Source organism: Lampris incognitus, chromosome 17 (assembly GCF_029633865.1).
Source record: "Lampris incognitus isolate fLamInc1 chromosome 17, fLamInc1.hap2, whole genome shotgun sequence".
Lineage (NCBI taxonomy): Eukaryota > Metazoa > Chordata > Actinopteri > Lampriformes > Lampridae > Lampris > Lampris incognitus.
In genome coordinates this window covers 39,114,126-39,137,649 of record NC_079227.1, presented here as the reverse complement: position 1 = coordinate 39,137,649, position 23,524 = coordinate 39,114,126, and the positions used below count along the sequence as shown (strand labels likewise).

Below are 23,524 nucleotides of genomic sequence, written 5' to 3'. Positions count from 1 at the left end.
CTGCCACAGTGAAGCGTCTCTGATAGAAGAGCTGCAGGATGACGGATCGTCTCTTGAACCTCCACCTTTGTGACGCAGACGGCGCACAAGAGCTTCCTAACACAAGGCGCTGAACCCAGACCCATGTCCACATGTGTCCTGCTAACAGCTGGGCTACTAAAGGCAGCCCCTCCAGCCAGGAAACTGCGATGTTGGGATCTCAGGTTCCAGTCTCCGAGACGCAGGATAATAGAGCTTATGAACAATTCTAACCACTGAGAGATGACGGCTAAAATCAACACTATAAGTCATTTGGGTCATTAAGTGAAATAAAGGTCATCAATAAAAGTTATTAAATACTCCATGTTTTATACAGCATGGAGACAATGATATAAATTCTGATTATCACAGCAGATATAATAACTGAGGATTGAGTTTTAACATATTTCAAACTCAGGACCTCAAGAAATATGTTTTTAATGAAAAGGATCTAGCTACTGCTCCAGAAAGGCAAACCCCCCCCAAACATATCCAATGAAGCACCAAACGTCTCCGCTGTTCTGCTCCTGCCATGCAGCTCTCTCGCTCCGTCCCTCCCCCTCTCTCTCGGGGACCGGAACTTCACTTCCCCGGCCTGTCGTGTCCTCCATGTGGATTGCTGCAATAGAAAACATATATAGAATTAGGGCCAAAAGTGTTATTTACAACCACGAAAAGCAAGCCAGGCTGAACCGAAGTGACGTGTCCTGTCTGTCTCTCCTCCACAGCTCCGCTCCATCTCAGTAGCAGGGACAGCGCCGCCAGCCGACACACAAACCAGCAAACTTCTGTCTTACCTGCTGTCCTCAGTAGACTTGCAGCCTCCTTGCTTGCTTGTTGAACTTCCTGAGTAAGCGACCCTCCCGGCCTTCTTCCCGAAATCGTCTTGTAAGACCCCCTTCAAACGCCAGCTGGATCAAGTGAGCTTTTCTCTGGTGTAGCATGCTTGGTCTGTGCTGACTGAAGACGTTGGTTAGCGGTGAAACTGTGTCCTCGCACGTCGCTGAGGATGCTCCACAAGTCCCTCCATGTTTCAGAGCAGTGAGCACGCTTGGCATGGCGGGGAGGAGCCCAGAGTAGCGCTGCAGGATGGCAGCAGGGCTCCACTGGTCTTCGGTAGAGCGGCCATTTCACACTGTAAAACGGTTTCTGTTCTCAGGCCTGCTTTTCTCGGCTCAGAGAGGACCAGGTTTGTCAGACTTAGCGCATCACAGTGCTTTGTAGAGGCCATGAGCAGCAGTCTTCCGTGCGTCTCATTACCCATGTCTACATAACGGAGCACAATTGGCACATTCTCGCAACCAGTTGGATCTTTTGTCCCGCCCACCTTCAAGGTGAACCAGCTATCTCCTGTTTCTTCCACTGTTTCACTCGTCACTATTTCACTCAGGAGCGCTTTCATTTCGTTCTGAACTTCGTGTGACGTGTAGGTGGCGTTTTTGGGGATGGTGCAAAATACCTGGGCAAGGGTGTGGTCTTTCCTCAGCGTGTACTCCACCATAGACTAAAATAGTCCACTTTCCCCTTCCTCTCTTGACTCCAAAGCGTCCAACGTCCCCCTCAGCGGTTGCTGGTGTGTAACAAGGAACTCCGTTATATCCGCTATCGCACTCAGATATGAGCGACTCCTTTCCAGCTGCCCCTCGCTGACAAGTGTGGAGACCGCAGCTGCTTTGGCACAACCAGGACAGCATCCTTCCAGAGAGCCCTGCATTTCAAATGCTCCCTGCTGGATGCGTGTCTTGCAAAACCTTTGCTGCTTTCCGTCGCAGATTTCCGATTAGAGAATCCGGTTTGGGTGGAGGCTTTGTCCGCATTAGCACCAGACCCAACACTAAGCTTCCCACATGGGAAGCAAAAGGCAGCATCAGCAACCACTGAATAGTCCAGCCAGCCCCTCCATTAAACCAGCTTCTGCTAAACGAGCCATTTGGGGTTTTATTAAATATCCGAATAGGGTAGGATTGCAGGTGCACCTGGGCTGGCTCCTCTGTCCCAAGATGGACAGGAACAGTGGGAGCTGAGGGGGGGGGGGGGGGGCTGCGGGCCCATTCTGACCGTGCTTGCCGCCGGGCCCGGGGCAACACCTTCTGCGACGGGTGGAGCTGAAGTCAGCTGATTAAGTTCATGCTCGGAGATGCTGCTGCTGCTGCTGCTGCTGCTGCTGGGGCTCCTGGCCTCGGCTGGGGTCTCTTCTACGATGTTTCTTTTTCCTTTCTTTCGTTTTTTACAAAGCCGCGGTCTGATCTCCATCCTTGAACTGCTTTTTGGCTCAACAAACAAGCTCCGTAAGGCGACGGCGAAGTTAGCTGAGCTCAGCAAGCAAACGAGCTCAGCAGCTTGAAGGTTTTAACAGCAAACCGCCTGCAGCGTGGCCCCGAGGCTCCACCCTAAGGCCGTGTTCACACTCGACGTCTTTTATCATGATTAAAAACGCTGCCAGAGCATTTCTCAGGGAGAAAGACGTCGAGGGCGTCTGCTGTTGCCATAACAACAGCTACGGCAACATTTTCGCGATACAAAAATGGCGAGGAGACAACGACAAGTGTCTTGAAGCCGAAGGGGAGAATGTCCGTTCCCCCCACGTTGGTGGCTGCATGACATGTTACAGGCATCTAGCTACGATGTAGCAGCTGCCAGCGATGCTGCGGCCTATCTAGTTACATTGTTGCCCTTAGCTACGGGCTAGTTTTACCAGCGATGTTTCTTAACCGTCTCTGGTTTTGCTGACGACAAGCAGCAGCTAAACACTGATCAGAACCTCCTGGACCCGTCCAATGTGGTTCCAGATGGCCTCTCCTGTTGCGGTTACACCGCCCCGAGCTACCTCCCCGGCACGTTCGAGCCACGCCCCCAGCTCGGACGTGCCGGAAACATCCGAGCGCTCGGCTCGCGCTCTGAGGAGACGAGCGCTGCGCTGCACCAGGTGTTTGCCATCATCCATCAGGCACACCTGCGGTAATCAGGCAGCCCTCTACAAGAAGTCTCCCAGAACACCACTCCGGGCTTCGACGTACCGAACCCTGCGGTAAAGCTCTGACAAGCCCTCCAGCGGTCTTTGCATCCTGTTTATTCCCCAGTGTCTTATCTTCGTGTCTCTGTTTCCTCCCAAGACTCTCCCTCCGCCACTTCCACGGCTCCCCGCGTCTCCCTCGTCCCCAGCGACCTTCACGTTTTTCACCCGGACCTCTCCTGCGATCTCCCCCCTTGTCCCTCTACATGGACCCCCCCCCCCCTTTCGGACTCGACTTCCCGGATCTCGGACCCGGACTTCCTCGGACAACCCCTCTTGGCTCACGGACTGGACTTTCTTGCCAGGGGCACGCACATTATTTCAACACCTCCTGGTCATTTACATACCGCACCACACATAGGCTAAGAACACTCACACATAGTTCTACACGCAAACCACGGGACACCACACATAGTTTATTCACACATCCCACTAACAGAACGCTTTTAGCACCACACATTCCCCTCCCACAATAAAACCACCTTTTTGGATTTTGAAGTCATCCTGTGTCTGTCTGCCTTGGGTTTCGCCACACGGGTCGGGTTCTGGTGCGCGAGCATAACAATTCTAACAACCTCACACGTCATGTGTCATGTCATGTTGCTCCACCCACCTCTTGTTGCTCCGCCCTACGTCTGTTCATTGTGTTATTCTAACAACAAGACACCTACACGTCATGTGTCATATAATGTTGCTCCACCCAGCTCTTGTTGCTCCGCCCTACATCTGTTCATTGTGTTATTCTAACAACACCACACCTCACACGTCATGTATCATGTCATGTTGCTCCACCCACCTCTTGTTGCTCCATCCTACATCTGTTCATTGTGTTATTCTAACAACAAGACACCTACACGTCATGTCATGTTGCTCCCCCCACCTCTTGTTGCTCCATCCTACGTCTGTTTTTTGTGTTATTTAACAACAAGACTGTTGTGGTCTAGACGCAAGGCGCGTCTCCGCCTGAGTCTACCGGCAGGGTTCAATCAGCGCGCTCGTTGAGAGCGCAGCTCCGCACCAGAGGCTCCTCGGAGATCAGCGCACCTGAAGCCAATCTGCAGCCAGCTAGAAGAGAGGACGCTGACGTGCAGTCGGGGCCAGATTGTGCCATCTAGTACGAACCCCCGGTACCGGTGCTTCTTGGGCTCCGTCTTCCTTGGGTTCCTCGGACCCCTCGCTTTTGCTCCCACGCTGCCTCCCTCAGAACCCCTACTCCTGGACTTGCGCTTCACCAAAACGCACAAACACCCTCCAGTCATTTACATTCCTGCACCACACTCGCCCTGCACACAAACACACAGGCTTTTACACCGCCCACATCCAGGACTCTAGTGGCACCACACACATCCCGCATTTCCCTTCCCTGAATAGCAATAAACGTGCCTACGGGCTTGACCCTGCCGGACCCCTGCACTGGTTCCTTTCCGACGTACAAAACTACAATCTGGCCACGATGGAACCGGATCCAGCAGGAATCCAACAGCAACTCCGGCGCTTACTCCCAGCGGGATCTGGCGATCCTCCGCTCATCGTAGGACTCAACGCAGCAGTCCAACAACAAGGCACACGGATGACGGCGCTGGAGAACCGTCTCACCGCCGCCTTCGCTCAGGTCCGCGCTCGGCTGGATCGCCTGGACGTGACGGTAAGCCCACCGCAACCCGCGCCTCAAGCGGACCAACCTGCCCCAGGACCAGTTCTAGCCTCAGCTCCGGTTCTCGGGCCCGCTCATAGAGAGCCCAAGCTAACCCCCCCGAAGTCCTATGAGGGTGAGTTCGAGCTCTGCCGTGGCTTCTTAGTCCAGTGCGAGCTGGTATTCCGCCACCAGCCCAGCCGTTACACCTCAGACGGCGCTAAGGTCGCCTTTATCGTGTCCCTGCTTACGGGTAAGGCTCTCAGATGGGCCACGGCTACCCTAGACCAGAAACCCGCCCTATCTACTGATTATGCAGCCTTTTTCGGGGAATTCACGAGTGTGTTCGATCACCCCATTGGTGGCTGTGATGCCACCGCCCGTCTCCACACCATCAAACAGGGCTCTCGTTCGGTGGCCGAATACACCGTCGATTTCCGAGTCCTGGCCGCAGAATGCCGTTGGAATGACGAGGCCCTGCTGAGTGCATACAGGCGGGGCTTAAGCGAGGAGGTCAAGGATGGACTTTTTAGAGACTGGCCGGCGACCTGCAATGAGTTAATCGGCCTGGCTCTGAAGATGGACCAACGCCTCCAGGCAAGGCGAGACGAACGCGCTCGAGCTCAACGCCTTTCCCTCACTCCTTCCCGGGGTACCCCCCAGTCATCTCGACCCCTCCGGGATTCCTAGCCAGCACCAGCAGCTCCGCCCACTCCCTCGCCACGACCACCTGAGCCTGGGGTGGAGCCCATGGAGGTGGCTCGGTCACGCCTCACCGGGGCTGAGCGCGAACAGCGCATGCGAGGCTGGCTCTGTTTGTACTGTGGGCAGGCCGGACACTTCATTCGGGACTGTACCACACGCCCAAAAGGTCGAGCTTACTAGGGGAGGGGCTACTAGTAAGCTGCATGACTCTGCCCCAGAACAAGCTTTCCCCCTCCCCATTATTCCCTGCGTCTCTCGCCTGGGGTCAGCAGTCTCTGCCTATCGGCGCCTTTATCGACTCTGGAGCCGACGGGAGTTTCATCGACGGGGCCCTAGCTCGGCAGACTGGCATCAGTCTCACCCCGCTGGAGACCCCTATTGAGACCCGCTCGCTGGATGGACGCGCTCTCTGTCGCATCACCCACACCACTTAGCCTCTCAAGCTAACTGTCTCGCGCAACCATGTCGAGATGATCCGCCTCCTTGTGTTCACTGCTCCCTCCTCACCCTGGTTCTCCGGAGGCCTTGGTTGCGGAGGCATGACCCCAACATCGCCTGGTCCTCCGCTCGGATCATCTGGTGGAGTGTTGCGTGCCACGCAAACTGTCTCCGCTCCATCTCCTATCCTCCTGGGGCTCCTAAGGCTGCGCCTCCTCCTCCAGACCTCTCCGACGTGCCCGAGGTTTATCATGACCTTGCGGCTGCCTTCGGCAAGACCGAGGCGCTCTCTCCCTCCACACCGCCCCTACGACTGCGCTATTGAGCTCCTCCCTGGTGCCCGCACTCCACCCGGGAGGCTGTATAACATCACTCTTCCTGAGAAGAAGGCCATGCAGGAGTGCCTGTCCGCTCCAGGGTTCTCGAGTGGGGCCACTCCAGCCGCTTCACCTGCCACCCTGGCGCCTCCAGGACACTGTCCTTCCTCCGGCGGCGCTTCTGGTGGCCTACCATGGAGGCTGACGTTCGGGAGTTTGTGGCGGCGTGTATCACCTGCGCCCGGAGTAAGACCTCCCATCGCCGTCCTGCGTCCCGTCCCGGTCCCCGGTCGCCCCTGGTCACACATCTCCCTGGACTTCGTGACTGGCCTCCCGGTGTCTCAGGGTAACACAGTCATACTCACCACTGTCGACCGTTTTTCCAAGCAGGCCCATTTCGTGGCGCTCCCCAAGCTCCGGTCCTCCGCCGAGACCTCCGAACTGCTGGTTGCCCACGTGGTCCGTCTCCATGGCATTCCCCTGGACATTGTTTCTGACCGGGGTCCCCAATTCTCTTCCCAGGTGTGGCGGGCCTTCTGTAGGGGGATTGGGGCCACGGTCAGTCCCTCTTCGGGTTACCACCCTCAGACATACGGACAGGCGGAGCGCACCAACCAGAGCCTGGAGTCTGCCCTGAGCTGTGTGACCACCAGCAGCCCCTCGACCTGGAGCAAGCACCTGGCCTGGGTTGAGTATGCTCACAACACCATGACTAGCTCTGCCACTGGAATGTCTCCTTTCCAATGTTATCTGGGCTACCAGCCCCCCATGTTTCCCCAGCAAGAGACTGAGGTGGCGGTCCCGTCAGCCGGGGATCATCTCCGCCGCATGTGGAGGTCTGCTCGTGCCGCCCTGCTGCGAGCCAACGACCGGTCCCAACGCTCCTCTAACCGGCGTCGCGTCCCAGGCCCGGTCTACCAGCCTGGTCAGCGTGTCTGGCTCCTGGCCAAGGACCTCCCCATCCCGACGACCTCTCGCAAGCTCGCCGCTCGCTACGTGGGACCCTACACTGTGGAGAGGATCATCAAACCCACTGCGGTGCGTTTGTCTCTCCCTCCTTCTCTTCGGGCACATCCCGTGTTTCATGTTTCCAAGCTGAAGCCTGTGTCCGTCAGTGCCCTCTCCCCACCTGTCGCAGCACCACCTCCTCCCCCCCGTGTACTCCAGGACGGCGACCCGGTCTGGCCGGTCAGGAAGCTGTTGCGTGTCCGCCGCCGTGGGAGGGGCTTCCAGTACCTGGTGGACTGGGAGGGCTACGGTCCGGAAGACCAGAGCTGGGTGCCCTGGTCTTACATCGCCGACCCCGCCCTCCTGTCGGACTTCTACTTGGAACACCCTGACGCACCTGGACGGTCACCCGGTGGCTCCCGTAGGAGGGGGGGGGGGGTACTGTTGTGGTCCAGACGCAAGGCGCGTCTCCGCCTGAGTCTACCAGCAGGGTTCAATCAGCGCGCTCGTTGAGAGCGCAGCTACGCACCAGAGGCTCCTCGGAGATCAGCGCACCTGAAGCCAATCTGCAGCCAGCTAGAAGAGAGGACGCTGACGTGCAGTCGGGGCCAGATTGTGCCATCTAGTACGAACCCCCGGTACCGGTGCTTCTCGGGGTCCGTCTTCCTCGCGTTACTTGGGTTCCTCGGACCCCTCCCTGGTGCTCCCACGCTGCCTCCCGCAGAACCCCTACTCCTGGACTTGCGCTGCACCAGCACGCACAAACATCCTCCAGTCATTTACATTCCTGCACCACACTCGCCCTGCACACAAACACACAGTCTTTTACACCGCCCACATCCAGGACTCTAGTGGCACCACACATATCCCGCATTTCCCTTCCCTGAATAGCAATAAACGTGCCTACGGGCTGGACCCTGCCGGACCCCTGCACTGGTTCCTTTCCGACGTACAACAAGACACCTCACACGTCATGTGTCATGTTGCTCCACCCACCTCTTGTTGCTCCATCCTACATCTGTTCATTGTGTTGTTCTAACAACAAGACACCTCACATGTATGTGTCATGTCTTGTTGCTCCACCCACCTCTTGTTGCTCCATCCTACATCTGTTCATTGTTATTTAACAACAAGACACCTCACACGTCATGTGTCATGTCATGTTGCTCCACCCACCTCTTGTTGCTCCATCCTACATGTGTTCATTGTGTTATATTAAACTTACTTAGTGGTGCACACATCTTCATATCTTCTCTCCACGTGCTCCATAGATGAATCCTCTGATGTTACACAATGAAGTGTTGCTGCTGTGCTCACCAGTTGTTTAGTGAATACACACATTCCACACAACAGATCAACTAAACACAACTTCACTCACATCATGCCCAAGTAACACACTGAACATAACAAACTCACCACACCAAACTGACCCAACAACCTGAACACAAGGGGGCGCACATGTACTGGCTGGTCCCACCATTCTGACACACAAGGGCAACACACAAACAACACTCTACCAACTAAACTACAAATAACACAACACAGCACAATTCTTCAACAAGTTAACATTTAGATAGTAACCAAGGCAACACAACCACAACACAACCTTCTAAACACACACACAACACATCTACATTAAGAATACCCCCCCCATGACATGGAGGGTAGTTGGTAGAGTCCAGCGGGCCGCCCTGTATTTAACAGCTGCTCTGTGGAGCGCCCTCTGCTGTTCAGCCTGACAAGAAGTCCTGCAGCAGCGACGCCCCAGCACTGCTGCCTCAACACACAACATTAACACAACACGAACTACACATGTGGCCCCGAGAGCTGCCATCACACACACACACACACACACACATATATACACACACACACACACACACACTCACACATATATATATATATATATATATATATATATATATATATATACATACACACACACACACACACACACACACACACACACACACACACACACCGCCATTGCGTTATGTGACGCAGATCAGGAAGTACTGTGTAAAGAGTCGTGCTGTAGTAACGTACTGAGGCCCCTCCCTCTTTAACTTCTCCTAAAACAGTGACGTGTCCCCCCTGTTGTCCATGACGTCATGAATAAATCCCTCTAAGAGTTTGGGACATTTATACCTATTTCCGCCATTCAGCGTCAAACTGATGCATCGCTTTTATTATTGGGCTTGCTTCGCGCTTGGCTTGTGTGTGTGTGTGTGTGTGTGTGTGTGTGTGTGTGTGTGTGTGTGTGTGTGTGTGTTCCTGTACATGTTGAGTGTGTATTGTGTACATGTTGAGTGTGTATTGTGTACTTGTTGAATGTGTATTGTGTACATGTTGAGTGTCCTGCAGCTAGGGGGCGCTATACTATCAACACATGTCCTCTTGTCATTCTGTCACCGGCCAAAGCTTCTCAGTCCCCGAACAGGCTCGAACCTGTGAGTTTCTGTCCCTTTCCAGCATTAGGCTCTACCCTCTACCTGGTAACAGATGACGTGCAGGCCTCTGTTTTTTCTATTGGCTGATGTTGGGAGAGCTAGCCAGCCCAGTGAGGTGATTGGGTGGTGGACTGGTTTATGTCCAGGGGGCAGTCCACACCAGTCAGTCTGTAAAGGAGGACAGTTTATTGTGTTCATCAGCAAGACAGACACATGGCTTCATGCTGCCTTGTTGTGTGTTGCTCCCTCCTGGTCGTGGGTTTCTATGGAGCAGGTGAGATAAAATATGTAAATCAGTCTCTGTTGGATGGACTCTGCTGTGTTGTTAGAAAAGAGGTTTTAATTATTGTCTTTAAAACAATTCAACTAAGTAACTTGAACCTGTTTCTCTTTCTGTTCCAGATGCGTTTTTGAATTATTACCTGGACATATGTGTGTTCACCTCCTCTGAGCTTCCTGACATAGAGTACATACGCTCTCTGTATTTCAATAAGATAGAATATGTCAGGTTTAACAGCACTGTGGGGAAGTTTGTTGGATACACTGATTATGGTATCTATGTCGCAGAGGTCTGGAACAACGATCCTGCAAAGATGGCAGAGATGAGATCTGCGAAAGAGAGATACTGCAAACATAATATAGAGATATGGTACCAAGCTGCCCTGGATAAGACAGGTGAGCTGCTCTGCTATGATGACTATTACTACTACTGTTACTACTACTATTAGTAGTACTGTTATTATGACTATTACTACTACTGTTACTACTACTATTAGTAGTACTGTTATTATGCATGCATGTATCCGTGTGTGTAAGTGAGCGCGCGTGTGTGTGTTTGTCACCGTGTGTGGGTCTGTGTGTGTGTTTGTGTGTATCTGTGTGGGTAAGTGCGCGCGCGCGTTTGTGAGTTGTGTGCGCGCGTGCGTCTGTGAGTTGTGTGTGTGTCGGTGTGTGCGCGTGTACGTGCGCAAGCGTTTGTGTGTGTTTGTCACGCTGTGTGCGTCTTTGTGAGTAGTGCGCGGGCCCGTTGGAGTTGTGTGTCGTGTGCGCGCGCGTCCGTTCGCGCGCGCGCCCGTGCGTGTGTGTGTCTCTGTGCGTGTGTTTGTTTGTGTGTGTGTGTGTGTCTGTCTGTGTGTGTGTGTGTGCGTGTGTCTGTATGTCTTTGTGTGTGTCTGTGTCTGTGTGCGTGTGTCTGTATGTGTGTGTGTGTGTGCGTGTGTCTGTATGTCTTTGTGTGTGTCTGTGTCTGTGTGCGTGTGTCTGTGTGTGTCTGTGTGTGTTTTTTGTGTGTGTGTCTTTGTGTGTGTGTGTGTTTGTGCGTGTGTGCGTGTGTGTGTGTGTGTCTGTCTGTGTGTGTGTGCGTGCGTTTGTCTGTATGTCTTTGTGTGTGTCTGTGTCTGTGTGCTTGTGTGTGTGTGTGTGTGTGTCTGTCTGTATGTGTGTCTATGTGTGTGTTTTTGTGTGTGTGTCTTTGTGTGTTTGTGTGTTTGGGTGTGTGTGTCTGTGTGTGTGCGTATGTGTGTGTGTGTGCGTGTGCGTGTGCGTGTCTTTGTCTGTGTGCGTGTGTCTGTGTGTGTGTGTGAGTGTTTTTGTGTGTGTGTCTTTGTGTGTTTGTGTGTGTGTCTGTGTGTGTGTTTTTGTGCGTGTGTGCGTGTGTGTGTGTGTGTCTGTGTGTGTGTGTGTGTCTGTCTGTGTGTGTGTGCATGTGTCTGTATGTCTGTGTGTGTGTTTGTGTCTGTGTGCGTTTGTCTGTGTGTGTGTTTGTATGTGTGTGTGTCTGTGTGTCTCTGTGTGCGTCTGTATGTGTGTCTGTGTGTGTCTGTGTGTGTGTGTGTGTGTGTGTCTCTGTGTGCGTCTGTATGTGTGTCTGTGTGTGTCTGTGTGTGTGTGTGTGTGTGTGTCTCTGTGTGTATGTTTGTGTGTGTGTGTGTGTGTATTATTGAACAATAGAACATGGTACATAAAACAGGTCTGTAGTATTACGGACACACATCAGGTTCAGTATCATTACACAACTACGTCAGAAGAACCCAATCAGGGTGTGAGACAGTCCCCGACATAAAGCAGCGCTGCCAGCAGGTATTAACGGGCTCCAAGCCCCCATGTATGTAAGTCGGGTCTGGCTGTCTGTAGGAGCCTCGCTAGTTGAGCTGTTTGCTTATTAGACGGATGCAAGTCTCAGTCTTAAAGAGCGACGGTGGTCGTAAAGCTGTCCGTCAAGATGGTGTATGAGGATGGTTGTGAACACAGCGCACAACTATTGATCATCTATGACGTCAACAAAGGATTATTGATGAACCCGGAACAGGTTATTAACATCGTGTGGGTTGGGGCTGGAAGAAAAACAACATATGTGTCTAAAAGAATATAATGACATGTAGGGATGAGGTGGGGAAATGAGTAGTATTAGGCTGTACATACTTGTCAACAATGTTGAGTGTTAAGTACTGAGTACTAACAGTGGAAGAGCGTGTAGTATCTGTTTTAGGAGAAGTACAATTCTAGTGTTCCCTCCCATGGACGAGGCAAGTGTGGGGCTGACAGGAGCGAAGAGGTTGTCTTCCACTAACTTCAGAGGGTTTCTTGGCAGCCTTGCAGTGAGTTATTCAGTAAAGTGGGAGAAATGCAGCCTGCTGGAAACCTTGTTCTGAGCTTCAGGGAACTTATTTGTGTTTTAATTAAACCTGCTGAAGTGGGAGTAGGAGGAGATAATGAAGCATGAGTATGCTGCATCTGAGTTCAGCATCTATGCAGTGGATGCGTGAAGGCGTCATCAGGAAACTGAGATTAGTTCTTAACAGACGCAGCTAATGGCGGTGTCTGAGCCAGAGATGTGGAAGCAGAGGCTTATCTTACAGCTGCTATGGGTCATTCTGTGACTTGTTTGCTGATTCTGAAAGAAATGTGTAGTTATACTCCTGTAGTGCGTTGTGTAGCCGTGTCAAAGGGCAGTAGAGTGGACTTGGGGTGATAATGGTTTGCATTATAAAATGTCCTTTACTGAAGGGTGCTCACAAGAGTACATAGCTGCTAGCTGCAAAGCTTCAGTTTGATCACACTGACAGGCTACAAGTAGTTTGGATATATAATGTTAGCGCATTTCATGATTTTGCAGCATAGCGCCACCTAGTGGCCAATTAACAGTAAATAATGCACAGAACCTCAGGGCGTCATGACTTCTTGGTGGACCAAGTTTCGTGTTAATGGGAGTTGCTGTGAACAAGATCCGCCACCTTGAACCAATAACATAGCTGCTGCTAAAGAGCTGCATGTTGTCCCTTATACTTTAAACGCTTATAACACAAAAACCGTCGCTGATAAACATCTGAAAACATTCACACATCATGCTGGTAGTGTCACGTGTCCTGTCAAATATTTTGGAATAGTTTGATCAAATATGTGTGAAAATAAAAAATATTAGGTACATTGTACACTGTACAGGCATATATTGTACATTGTTGTGGATGCATGTTTTGACCGATCAGAATGACCTTTGACCCCCTTGATATCTTCATTCTCCAGAATGTCTGTGGCGATGTTGGTAGCAATTGAATGAATCTGTGCGGAAATGTTTATGCTCTATTATTTTTCATATTCTGAAAAATATAGAGTGACGGACTTCTGAATTGACCATATGTTGCAGTGCAGCAAAGTGTTGGCATCACTTACTGGATCTGCTCACAACATCTCAGCTCTGTAGGATGTGCAGGGGATTTGTGGGAAATTTTGGGGCATTTTTGAAGTTTCGCAGGTGAAATTAACATTTTTGTCATAAACCACGCCCACTTTTAAAATTATGACTAAATTGCACGTATCAACTCCAGTATGAGCCTAGATTGCGCACCCCAAATTTCCTCCAAATCCATAGTGCCTATTATGAGATATAATCTTCTCCGATTTATAGCGCCCCCTACTGGACAAATGAAACGCACGTCATGTTTTAGGATCTTTTCACAATATGTGACATACGTCTAAAATTTCAAGTTGATATGTCAATGCATTGATGAGTTATGGCACCGTCATGGAAAATCACCGTTTTTCAGTCAAGGTTCATTGATCTGTCGAATCAAAACCGAGCAACGGATCAAAATTCTTTCGACAACTTTTTTGCCTTGAGTGACTGTAGATGATGTGTGCCACGTTTCGTGTAAATCGATCGCACGGCCTAGGAGGAGTTCGAACAAGTAGTTTTGGCTATTTTCACAAATTTGCGAAATGAAATTACAGCAGAAATGGGCGTGGCCTATACCACGTGATTCAGCTATGCTCAGTGAATCTGTGCATGTAAAGGTTTGCATGTCCGATGTACCGTTTGGGAGTTACACGCCAAAACGCGTTGACCTTCAAAATAGCGCCACCAACTGGTTGACATGTGTCATTTTTTTGCATCTGGGGTAAGTGCGAAGTTCTGTACCAGGCCTCCAAAGGGTTTTGTAGAATCTGTTACGGTGTAGGCTGCAGTACCACTTTTACCAACGGAAAAATAAAAAAATAAAATAAAATAAGAATAAAAATCTGAGCGGAAACAATAGGGGTCCCCAGCCCCTGGGGCTTGGACCCCTAATAAATGGTAACAACATAATACAAACAAAGAACAGACACACAACAAAACAGAAGGGGAGTACACGTGTACACATGTAAAGTAACAGACGGCTGTCAGGACACAAGTGTGGTAGTAGGTCAGCAGCTCGTTACTTGTGTTGTTGTTTCAAGGTTGAGAGGTTTAATTTAAGACTCACTTCTTGGAGACAAGCAGGGATCTTAGGTAGTGATTTACACAACTCCTGTTTGTGAGTACACATGTTGCATCTACAGTAACACAATTAATCAGGTGTTGAAGAGCACATCTTCTGGATGAAGACAGCACCAGGTCACGTGTCTCATGTTAAAGGAGGGACAGAGTCACGAGACTCCACACCAGTCCAACACTTATGGGACATTTCACCATCACACAACAAGTGTGAGCGTGTTTGTGTGTTGTGTTACCAGAATCAACGGAATCTAGAACTTCCAGACCTCCTTCTGCTTCACTGCTGGACAGGACACATGTTTTAAGCTGGTGTGGTTTATTCTTCCAAATGACATTTAAGAAAGTTCTATTTGCTTCTGTGGCGGTAGAACCATAAACCAATAGAGACACAGATGGACCCACAAAGCGAGACAGGCCCTCTGCTTTGGAGAGGAGAACTCCTCCTAAAATAGAGAAACCCCTTCCAAGACCAATCCTGAAGACAGACTTGGTCTTTTTAATCTGTTGGAGAAATGGAGACGTTGTCTAGCTGTAAGATGTGTAGTTGTATATATTCCCAAATACTTAACGGACTCTTTTACCGGATGTTTCCAACTACACAATCGCTACAATCACGCACAGACAACATTCCACATGTGCACACATTTAGTCGCAGGTCCGAGGCCCTGGAACATTGGTTACCTGAGGTAACAGAGTTCCTCACGTGCTTCTTGTCCTTCAAAACAAAGTGGTGTCGTCTGCCAGTTGTGAGATTTTTAACTCTCCACCAAAACCCGACATTCCTTCCAAACGTCCATCATTCACGATATTAACTGATAAGAATTCAGCCCCTCAAATAAATAAGGGAGGAGGAACAGGGCAGCCTTGGCGGAGCCCTCTGTTCATCTGGACTCTTTTACAGCTGTTAAAGTTCATCATAACAGAACTATTCATATCTTTGTAAAACATATTGACAATGCCAACAAAGTTATTCCCAAAGCCCAACGCCTCGACGGACTGTAACAGAACCGTGAGTTCAATCGCGTCAAAGGCCTCATAGAAGTCGAGGAACAAAATAAGTGCTTCAGAATGTACTGTATCTGCATAATCCAGCAGATCTAGGATTAGTCTCATGTTACAGTAACGTGCCGGGTTTTCATGAGTCCTGTTTGAGGTCCGGCTATAACAGAGTCTAGTCCTCAATGCGGAGGGCTGGACTGAGGCGACTCATCGCAGAAGAGCCGTTTAACATGCTTTATTCCAGCTCTGCTAGGCACTGCCGTAAATCAGTTTATGGTAACTCCTCTGGGGGCCGCTGTCGTAATAATGTAAACTAACCTACGACACATCAGTACAACCGCCAAGGTTGGACTACCCCGGGATTCCAACCCACGACCTTTCTGCTGTGAGGCGACCGCGCTAACCACTGCGCCACCATGTGGCCCCAAACATTATATACTCTCGGGATTAGCAACTCTACACATTTGACATTGATTCAAAAAGTTAATTTCAAGTCCTGATGATGATGATGATGATGATAACAAAATAATTCTTTATCAGCTGAGCCCAGTGTGAGACTGACTTCAGTGACGCCCCATAGTGGCCGACATCCGGCCATGCTGATGTGCAGTGTCTACAACTTCTACCCCAAATACATCAGTGTCACCTGGCTGAGAGACGGACAGCCGGTGACCTCTGACGTCACTTCCACCGATGAGCTGGCAAATGGTGATTGGTACTACCAGATCCACTCCTACCTGGAGTACACGCCCAGGTCAGAACACTTAGACTCAGTACCAAATGGACCGGTCCAAATACATACACCATACTTTAACACTACACACTCATGCACACACACACACACACACACACACACACACACACACACACACACACACACACACACAATGACTGGAAAACAAAGCACAAAGTGATGATTTAAGGTGGAAGGTGTCTCCTCAGTGTCTGCTCTGTAGACACCAGCTGTATGTTTAAGGTGGAACTTGTCTCCTCAGCGTCTGCTCTGTAGACACCAGCTGCATGTTTAAGGTGGAACGTGTCTCCTCAGTGTCTGCTCTGTAGACACCAGCTGTATATTTAAGGTGGGATGCGTGGCTCTTTACAGGTGAGATCCCAGATGGACGACAGAGTATTTATTGTGTATTAATACCGTGTTTTAAACTGGGCTGATGTTTAGTATCAGACTCGACTAGTTTCTGTGCAGACAGACAGGAAAGTACAGACTTACCTCATCCAATCACATCACGTCTTATTTATTGTTGATATGTTGTTTATTTCCTGTGTTTTCTTCTTCTTCACTTATTTCATCTCAGGTCTGGAGAGAAGATCACCTGCATGGTGGAACACGCCAGTTTCCCCTCTCCTAAGAAAGTGGACTGGAGTGAGTATCTATGTGTGTCTCTGTCCATGGATAGGTGATGAAGACATAGAGAGACAGGTCAACATGCAGATGTGTCTATAGATAGAGACATGTGTCTGTCTCTCCAGATCCCTCCATGTCACAATCAGACAGAAACAAGATCGCCAGCGGAGCGTCAGGTCTGCTTCTGGGTTTGATTTTGTCTTTGGCAGGTCTGATCTACTACAAGAGGAAGGCCAGAGGTCAGTAACACTAGATCATTCCAGACCAGGTTTACACTGGTTCACATCAGTCCACATGTACACACTACACTATAATACCACTACACTATAATACCACTACATATACACACTACACTATAATATCACTACATATACACAGTACACTATAATAACACTACATATACACAGTACACTATAATACCACTACATATACACACTACACTATAATACCACTACATATACGCAGTATACTACATCACTACATTATAATACAAACACATATAAACAGTACACTCTATATCACTACACTATATCAGTACATATAGACTATACACTATACATATACAGACAGTACACTATACATATCAGTACTTATAGACAGTACACTGTACATATTAGTACATATAGACAGTACACTATACATATAGACAGTACACTATACATATCAGTACACATGTACAGTACACTGTACACATTAGTGGGTGTCATCAGTACTTGAAGTGGGCCAGACTTGTTTGGTTGTATTTCAGTCTCTTCACTCTTCACCACTTTTCTTATCGTTGGTCTTTTTTAACAGGGCGTGTTCTGGTTCCAACCAGCTGAAGCAGGAAGTGACGCTTCTTCCTCGTTGGTTGTTTTGGTGGCAGTTCAGTGTGTGTTGCTTTCACCTGAAGGTTTTCTCCCAGGTTGTCAGTGCTGCCCCCTGCTGGATCTCATTGCCTCCTGCTCGTATTCTCACTAATGCTCTACAGATTCTGATGTCATAGACATATAAAGAGTAGACGCCGCATCGACCGCTGCTGCCTATTGACGCTGACGAGCCGTGGGGCCGCCATCTTGGACCGGTCACCCGCTCCACTCAGTGTAATGTGTTTGGCAGGCGCAATGAACTGTCAGCGCAGTTAATCAATCATAACTCGCTGAATACCAAACTGATTTCCACGCCTCTTTTGTTGATGAAAACGTCATACATGTAGCTGATACAGGACACATGGTTTGACGTATTTTAATGTTCATAGTTGGCTTAACAGTAATAGAATATTCTGATATATGATATATGTGATGTATGATAGGTAGCTACCGTATTGTTCTGAATAGAAGACGGGGTTTTTACCTTGGAAATACGTATGAAAAAGGGGGGGTCGTCTTACATTCGAGTTCTAGACTTTTGAATGTCAATATACATTCTCACTTAGTCAGATTTGTTTCAAGACCGTTCTAAAATTAGACCACTTCGATGGTTAATGCAGGTATTGAAATGTTGAAATGGTTATTTTTTCACTATGAGATGGATAGTCTCAATAGACTACAGTTTATTTTCATTTGTATGCTATTTAAATACCATAAGTCATTCATTTACAAATGTATTTACATTTTTTTATTTAAATGTGACAATTTCATCTGAAATATATTGAAAACATAATTTCATTTAAAAGCTGTTAAACAGACTACCTTCTTTTTTCAATGTGTTTTATTATCATTATTTTCAAATATAATGTTTTTCTTTATAAAACCAATATTTGCTCCTCAAAAAGTATTTTTCCAAAAATGATTCTTGAAAAAGGGGGGGGGGTCGTCTTATAATCAGGGTCGTCTTATGTTCGGAACAATACGGTATTTAGCAAAACGCTCACTATATATATATATATATATACACACACACACACACACAAGGTAAAATATGATAGAGAGGCAGAAGCAGATAGTGGCAGTAAAGTCAGCTATTTTAATAAGTTGAAGAAACAATATATGATTAGGCTATATAAATATATAAACAATATATGAACACATTATATATCTACAGTATATATAACAACAATATATGTTATATATCAGAGAAAATGAAAAATATATATAAATCCCCGCCCCAAACCATATTTACACATGTACAAAGTTGCTTACATAGGTGACCAGTGCATTACACACAATGGACAAACGTAAACACTGACAACAACACAAAATATTTACATGTGAGGGTAGGAAGTATACAGTGTGTGTGTGTGTGTGTGTGTGTATAATAAATTGGTATAATACTGTAATAATATCGTAATTATATCCAATAGTATGATGTAATAATAAAACATAAATACAGATATACATATATATTTTAAAGAGAGATAAATATATAAACAATGTAGCATAACAATGTCGGGGAAAGAATAAAAGTTGCTAATTAAAGTTTGACATGAAACCCCTAAAACCCTTGAAAGAGACCTGTTCTGCAGAGTTTCTTTCTCGTGCTCCCTCTCTGCAGGTCAAGAGAGGTGAGTTTTGCAGTGTGGTGCCACCGTATATTCAATCTTACTTGTGAAAAGTAATCCCCCGAGCCCTGTTTTCAACGGTCCGTCGATTGGAGCAGGAATATGCTGAACAGTGTTCTGCCATCTTTCTCAGTCGTGTCGTGTATTCTGCTGCTAGGCAACTCGTAGGATGACCGGTCCAAGATGGCGGCCGTATTTCTCGCGCCCCAACAGCCAATGCGGCGTCTACTCTTTATATGTCTATGTGTGCACCGCTACTATCCTTCGCGGACTTCCATATCCCAAGATGCTTTGCGCGCCGCTGCTCCGCCCCTTCTCCTCACCAACAACAAATAAAGATAAATAAATAATGGGCGGCGGACGAATGTCTGTTCAAAGCACCGAGCAAGATTTCCCTTATAAATGTAAGTACTGGGTTTCTACTCATTTGAACATCTAACGGCAGATATGTTAAACTTCAGGGGAGCTTAAAAGCTCAAAATGTCTGTTAGGATACGTGAGGTTAGTATTGCTTCCATGTAGCCACCTAGCATGCTAGCCGACGGCTCGATGTGAGGCCTCAGTTTCAGCTTTGAACTAAAGCCTTATAACGCTTCACTTTCCCATGTTCCACTTTACAAGCTGGACTCATATCTAAGATGATCGGGACATTTTATAGACTATTGATACTTCATATTATCTACATCAATGCACCAAGATGAACTAATGTCAGGTTAAGTTGTGAGTCCTGCCTTATTTCCAGACTGTAAAACCGTTAAGTGTAGTTACACGTTTTAATTATGATGAATGTAGTCCATAAGAAGCCTTGTGTCTGGTGACATAACACACAACATGCTTTACATGTCAGCTTGTTTAAGGCAGCAAGGAACAAACTGAGCAGTTCATCCCACTCCGTGAAGACAACCAGCAACTGTTTACTGGAGCCAGAATGAGAGACAGGCGTTGATTGGTTGTTGTTCTTTGTGTGGGTATTAATTGTTATGAATAAGTTTACTGTGCAAAACGTTAGATGTTTTATAAATTAAAATATTGTTACTTTGTTATATGTGTTATCTACTCTTTTTACTATTTACAACTAAAGTACAACCATTTATAAAAGGGTTAACAAACATTTCACGGACAACAAAGGACTGAATTTTTTCTTTTATTATAATTAATAATTAAGCGACAGTCTTAAAATGTACAACTATTCACAAATTAGAGGAAAAACTTTGCTGAGCAGGAGTCCCTGACGGTGCTGCTGGGCTGGATGGAATGCCACAAGAAAGACCCTGGTGTCTTCTGGCTGCCAGCAGGACTCATCAAGGACGGTCCCCAGAGTTTGTTTGGGGGTGCATGTTGTCTTGTACTTTATAGTACTGATATTAGTCATGAATGGACCGGAGACCAAGGCATAACGTGGACCTTTTACTAGGCATGTCTTCAAGTCCCAACACTCAGGCATGCGCGCTCATTACATATCAAAACCTGCTCACTACATCTCCCCCTTTTACACTGATACTTTCAGGATCTTTACAGAACAATTACATCACATGTTAATAAAGCCTAATGCTGATTTTACCAACAAGGCAGGGGAACAGCTGGCACCTTAAACCTCTCTGTAAACGTGAGCATATGTAGACTGGTTAAATGAACTTCACATCTCACATCTCATATCTAGACACACATTTCACATCTCATATCTAGACACACATTTCACATCTCATATCTAGACACACATTTCACATCTCATATCTAGACACACATTTCACATCTCATATCTAGACACACATTTCACATCTCATATCTAGACACACATTTCACATCTCATATCTAGACACACATTTCACATCTCATATCTAAACACACATTTCACATCTCATATCTAGACACACATTTCACATCTCATTTTCCTTTTCTTTTTTTTAACCTATGAACATATCAAGACAAGTACATAACCTAACTGAGAGGTAGGGTAGACTACCTGATCCTCTCTGTTGTGGTATGGAGGTTATTCTGCTCCGTGTATACTCACAACACTAAACTACAAATTCAGTCTTTTAACAGGCTTGACTGCCCTGCCAGCTCTGGTGTGTAGTCCAGAGTCCGGCTGACTTCCAGACGGTGAAGGCACTACTCTCAAATGAGAACGGTTTCTTCGGAGACTGCCTGTTGAGGTTTGGGTCACGTATGAACGTGGTGTCCCTGCTGATCCAGAGACGACTCCTGTGTGTGGAACATTCCGTATCCAAACTCTCTGACCTGGCTGGAGTGGTGGTGTCTCCCGTGCTCTATGTCGTCTGTTGTGTCCTTCAGCCTGTTGTCTTTTAAGCTCCTGGTCTTTCAACTCAAAAGCTCTCAAGTCTGGCCATGCTGGTTTGAGAGTGCGTGGACACACCAGAAGGGGTGTTTGGATGTTGTGCCCCATCAGGAGCTGTGCCGGTGATCCTCCATGGGCAAGAGGAGTTGCTCTGTACACCATAAGCGCTTTGTGAGGGTCCTCACTCTTCTGCAACAAGGATTTCACAGTCTTTACTGCACGTTCAGCTTCCCCATTGCTTTGAGGGTAACGGGGGCTACTGGTAACATGTTGAAAGTTGTAATCTTTAGCAAAATCTGTGAACTCTGCAGCAGCAAACTGCGGTCCCTTGTCTGTGACGAGTGTATCCAGCATGTATAGTGGTTTTTCCCCAGAAACCGTCAATGGTAAGTGCTGAACTAATGAGGAGCGGAATATCAATACAGATGCAGGAAAAAACGTTTAATACATAGCAGTACAAGCTTGTAATGCTATGTATTATATATATATATATATATATATATATATATATATATATTAGTGGTGGGACTTGATTAAAAAAATTAATCGAATTAATTATAGGCTTTGTAATTAATTAATCGTAATTAATCGCATTTTAATCGCATATCAATATTTGACACCAGAAGCAACATTTCTCAATTCAAACAGGTCTTGCTAGATGACTAAATCAATGAATAGACACATACAGAAGTTTAAACAACAAAATCCTGTTTGTTTTGTTCAAAACAAGTTTGTTGTGTAAACACAGTACTTTCTGTAACCCCTGATCTTCTACCACTGAAAGTGGTCTACAGTCCACAGCGATCCGTTTGGCCAGTGAGTTTGTTAATTTATCAGACGTGGACTTACTCATCTTGGCTTTGAACCCCGTCATCTGGTGGAGAGTCGGTGGGCGACTCTGCTTGGTTGTACTAGGAGCACTAGCGTTAGCGTTAGCACTAGCGTTAGCGTTAGCTCCGGTGTTGGTACTAGCTGCAGCGTGTTTAGCATGTAGCTGGTACCGGAGGCCTGAATAACTGCGGTGGAATGCCAACTCTTTGTTGCAGAGTCTGCACACACCAGCGCTCTTATCTGGGCTTCCATCCGACCGCTTTTTAAACGTTAATTTCCCATCCACAGAGCGAAGCAACGCGGTGTCGTCCTTGTCGTCCATCACATCTGTTGCTAGCATACTAACTTGTTAGCCTGATCTACTCCGACTTCCGCTTGACTGACGTCACTCGGTGCATCGGTATAATCCGCATGCCAGAAACGAGTGCACTGAGTAGCGTTCCATGTTGACTGGAGGGTGAAAATAAAATGCGTTAATTTTTTTTAACGCCGTTATTTTTCCTATAATTAATTATCGAATTGACGCGTTAAAGTCCCAGCCCTAATATATATTTTTTTTTTCTATCTATCTATCTATCTATCTATCTATCTATCTATCTATCTATCTATAGATAGATAGATAGATAGATAGATAGATAGATATGTGTGTGTGTGTGTATATATAGTACATATATATATATATACACACACACACACGTGCAGGGCGAGGTGGTGCGAGGCCTTCTACGTCATAGGTAACGTTTTAAAATGAGTTTGATATGAAGATATGTGTTTCTCTATGGGAACAGATAGAAATGCTCTCTTGCACACAGGAGCCCCTGTGCACGCCGCCCGCAGCCATGGCTGTTTCCATCACAGCGTTGCATAAGTGAGGACGCTTCTCATCCTCTTTCAGATATGACATAATGAGTCAGAACCTGTGTGACACGGAACAAGTCTGGAATCCAGCCTCAGTCTTCAGCTCTGCCGAGACCACAAACTTCCAGCAGCCAGTCCGCTGGTGGACGCAAACCTTGTTTTGTCCACCTACATGGTGTCGTCTATAGTAGGCAGAGTCGGCCACTCATCAAACACGTTTAACTCCTCTGTGCTTTGTACTGTACCATCGCTCCCTCCAGTGGACACAACATGTCATTACAGATGAGCCTGTTCAGAGTCCCAGTGTTGCTCTATCAGGAATCAGCAACAACTTATTGTCATTTCTATCACGTGCTTGCATACACAAAACGACATTTGGTTTCACCCAGCCCACAGCAGTGCAACACAAAAGATAAGAACACA

The 23,524-nt window shown here is 47.6% G+C and overlaps 1 protein-coding gene across 1 annotated transcript; it reads left to right on the top strand.

Annotated features, from left to right (window-relative positions):
* Nucleotides 1-6,832: 6,832 nt before the first annotated feature.
* LOC130127210 (H-2 class II histocompatibility antigen, E-S beta chain-like) lies at nt 6,833-17,455 on the top strand. The gene is made up of 7 exons (XM_056296780.1): nt 6,833-7,170; nt 8,372-8,403; nt 9,904-10,197; nt 15,812-16,025; nt 16,585-16,652; nt 16,760-16,873; nt 17,430-17,455. The coding sequence occupies exons 1-7, from the start codon at nt 6,833-6,835 to the stop codon at nt 17,453-17,455; spliced, it is 1,086 nt and encodes a 361-aa protein (XP_056152755.1).
* The last annotated feature ends 6,069 nt before the right edge of the window (nt 17,456-23,524 follow it).

What these genes read in the sequence shown, in the direction of transcription:
- LOC130127210 (XM_056296780.1), top strand. Translation starts at nt 6,833, where the DNA reads ATGACTAGCTCTGCCACTGGAATGTCTCCTTTCCAATGTTATCTGGGC. An exon ending in AGCTGCCCTGGATAAGACAG is followed by an intron (nt 10,198 to 15,811) that starts GTGAGCTGCTCT and finishes ATTCTTTATCAG; the next exon opens with CTGAGCCCAGTGTGAGACTG. An exon ending in TACCTGGAGTACACGCCCAG is followed by an intron (nt 16,026 to 16,584) that starts GTCAGAACACTT and finishes ATTTCATCTCAG; the next exon opens with GTCTGGAGAGAAGATCACCT.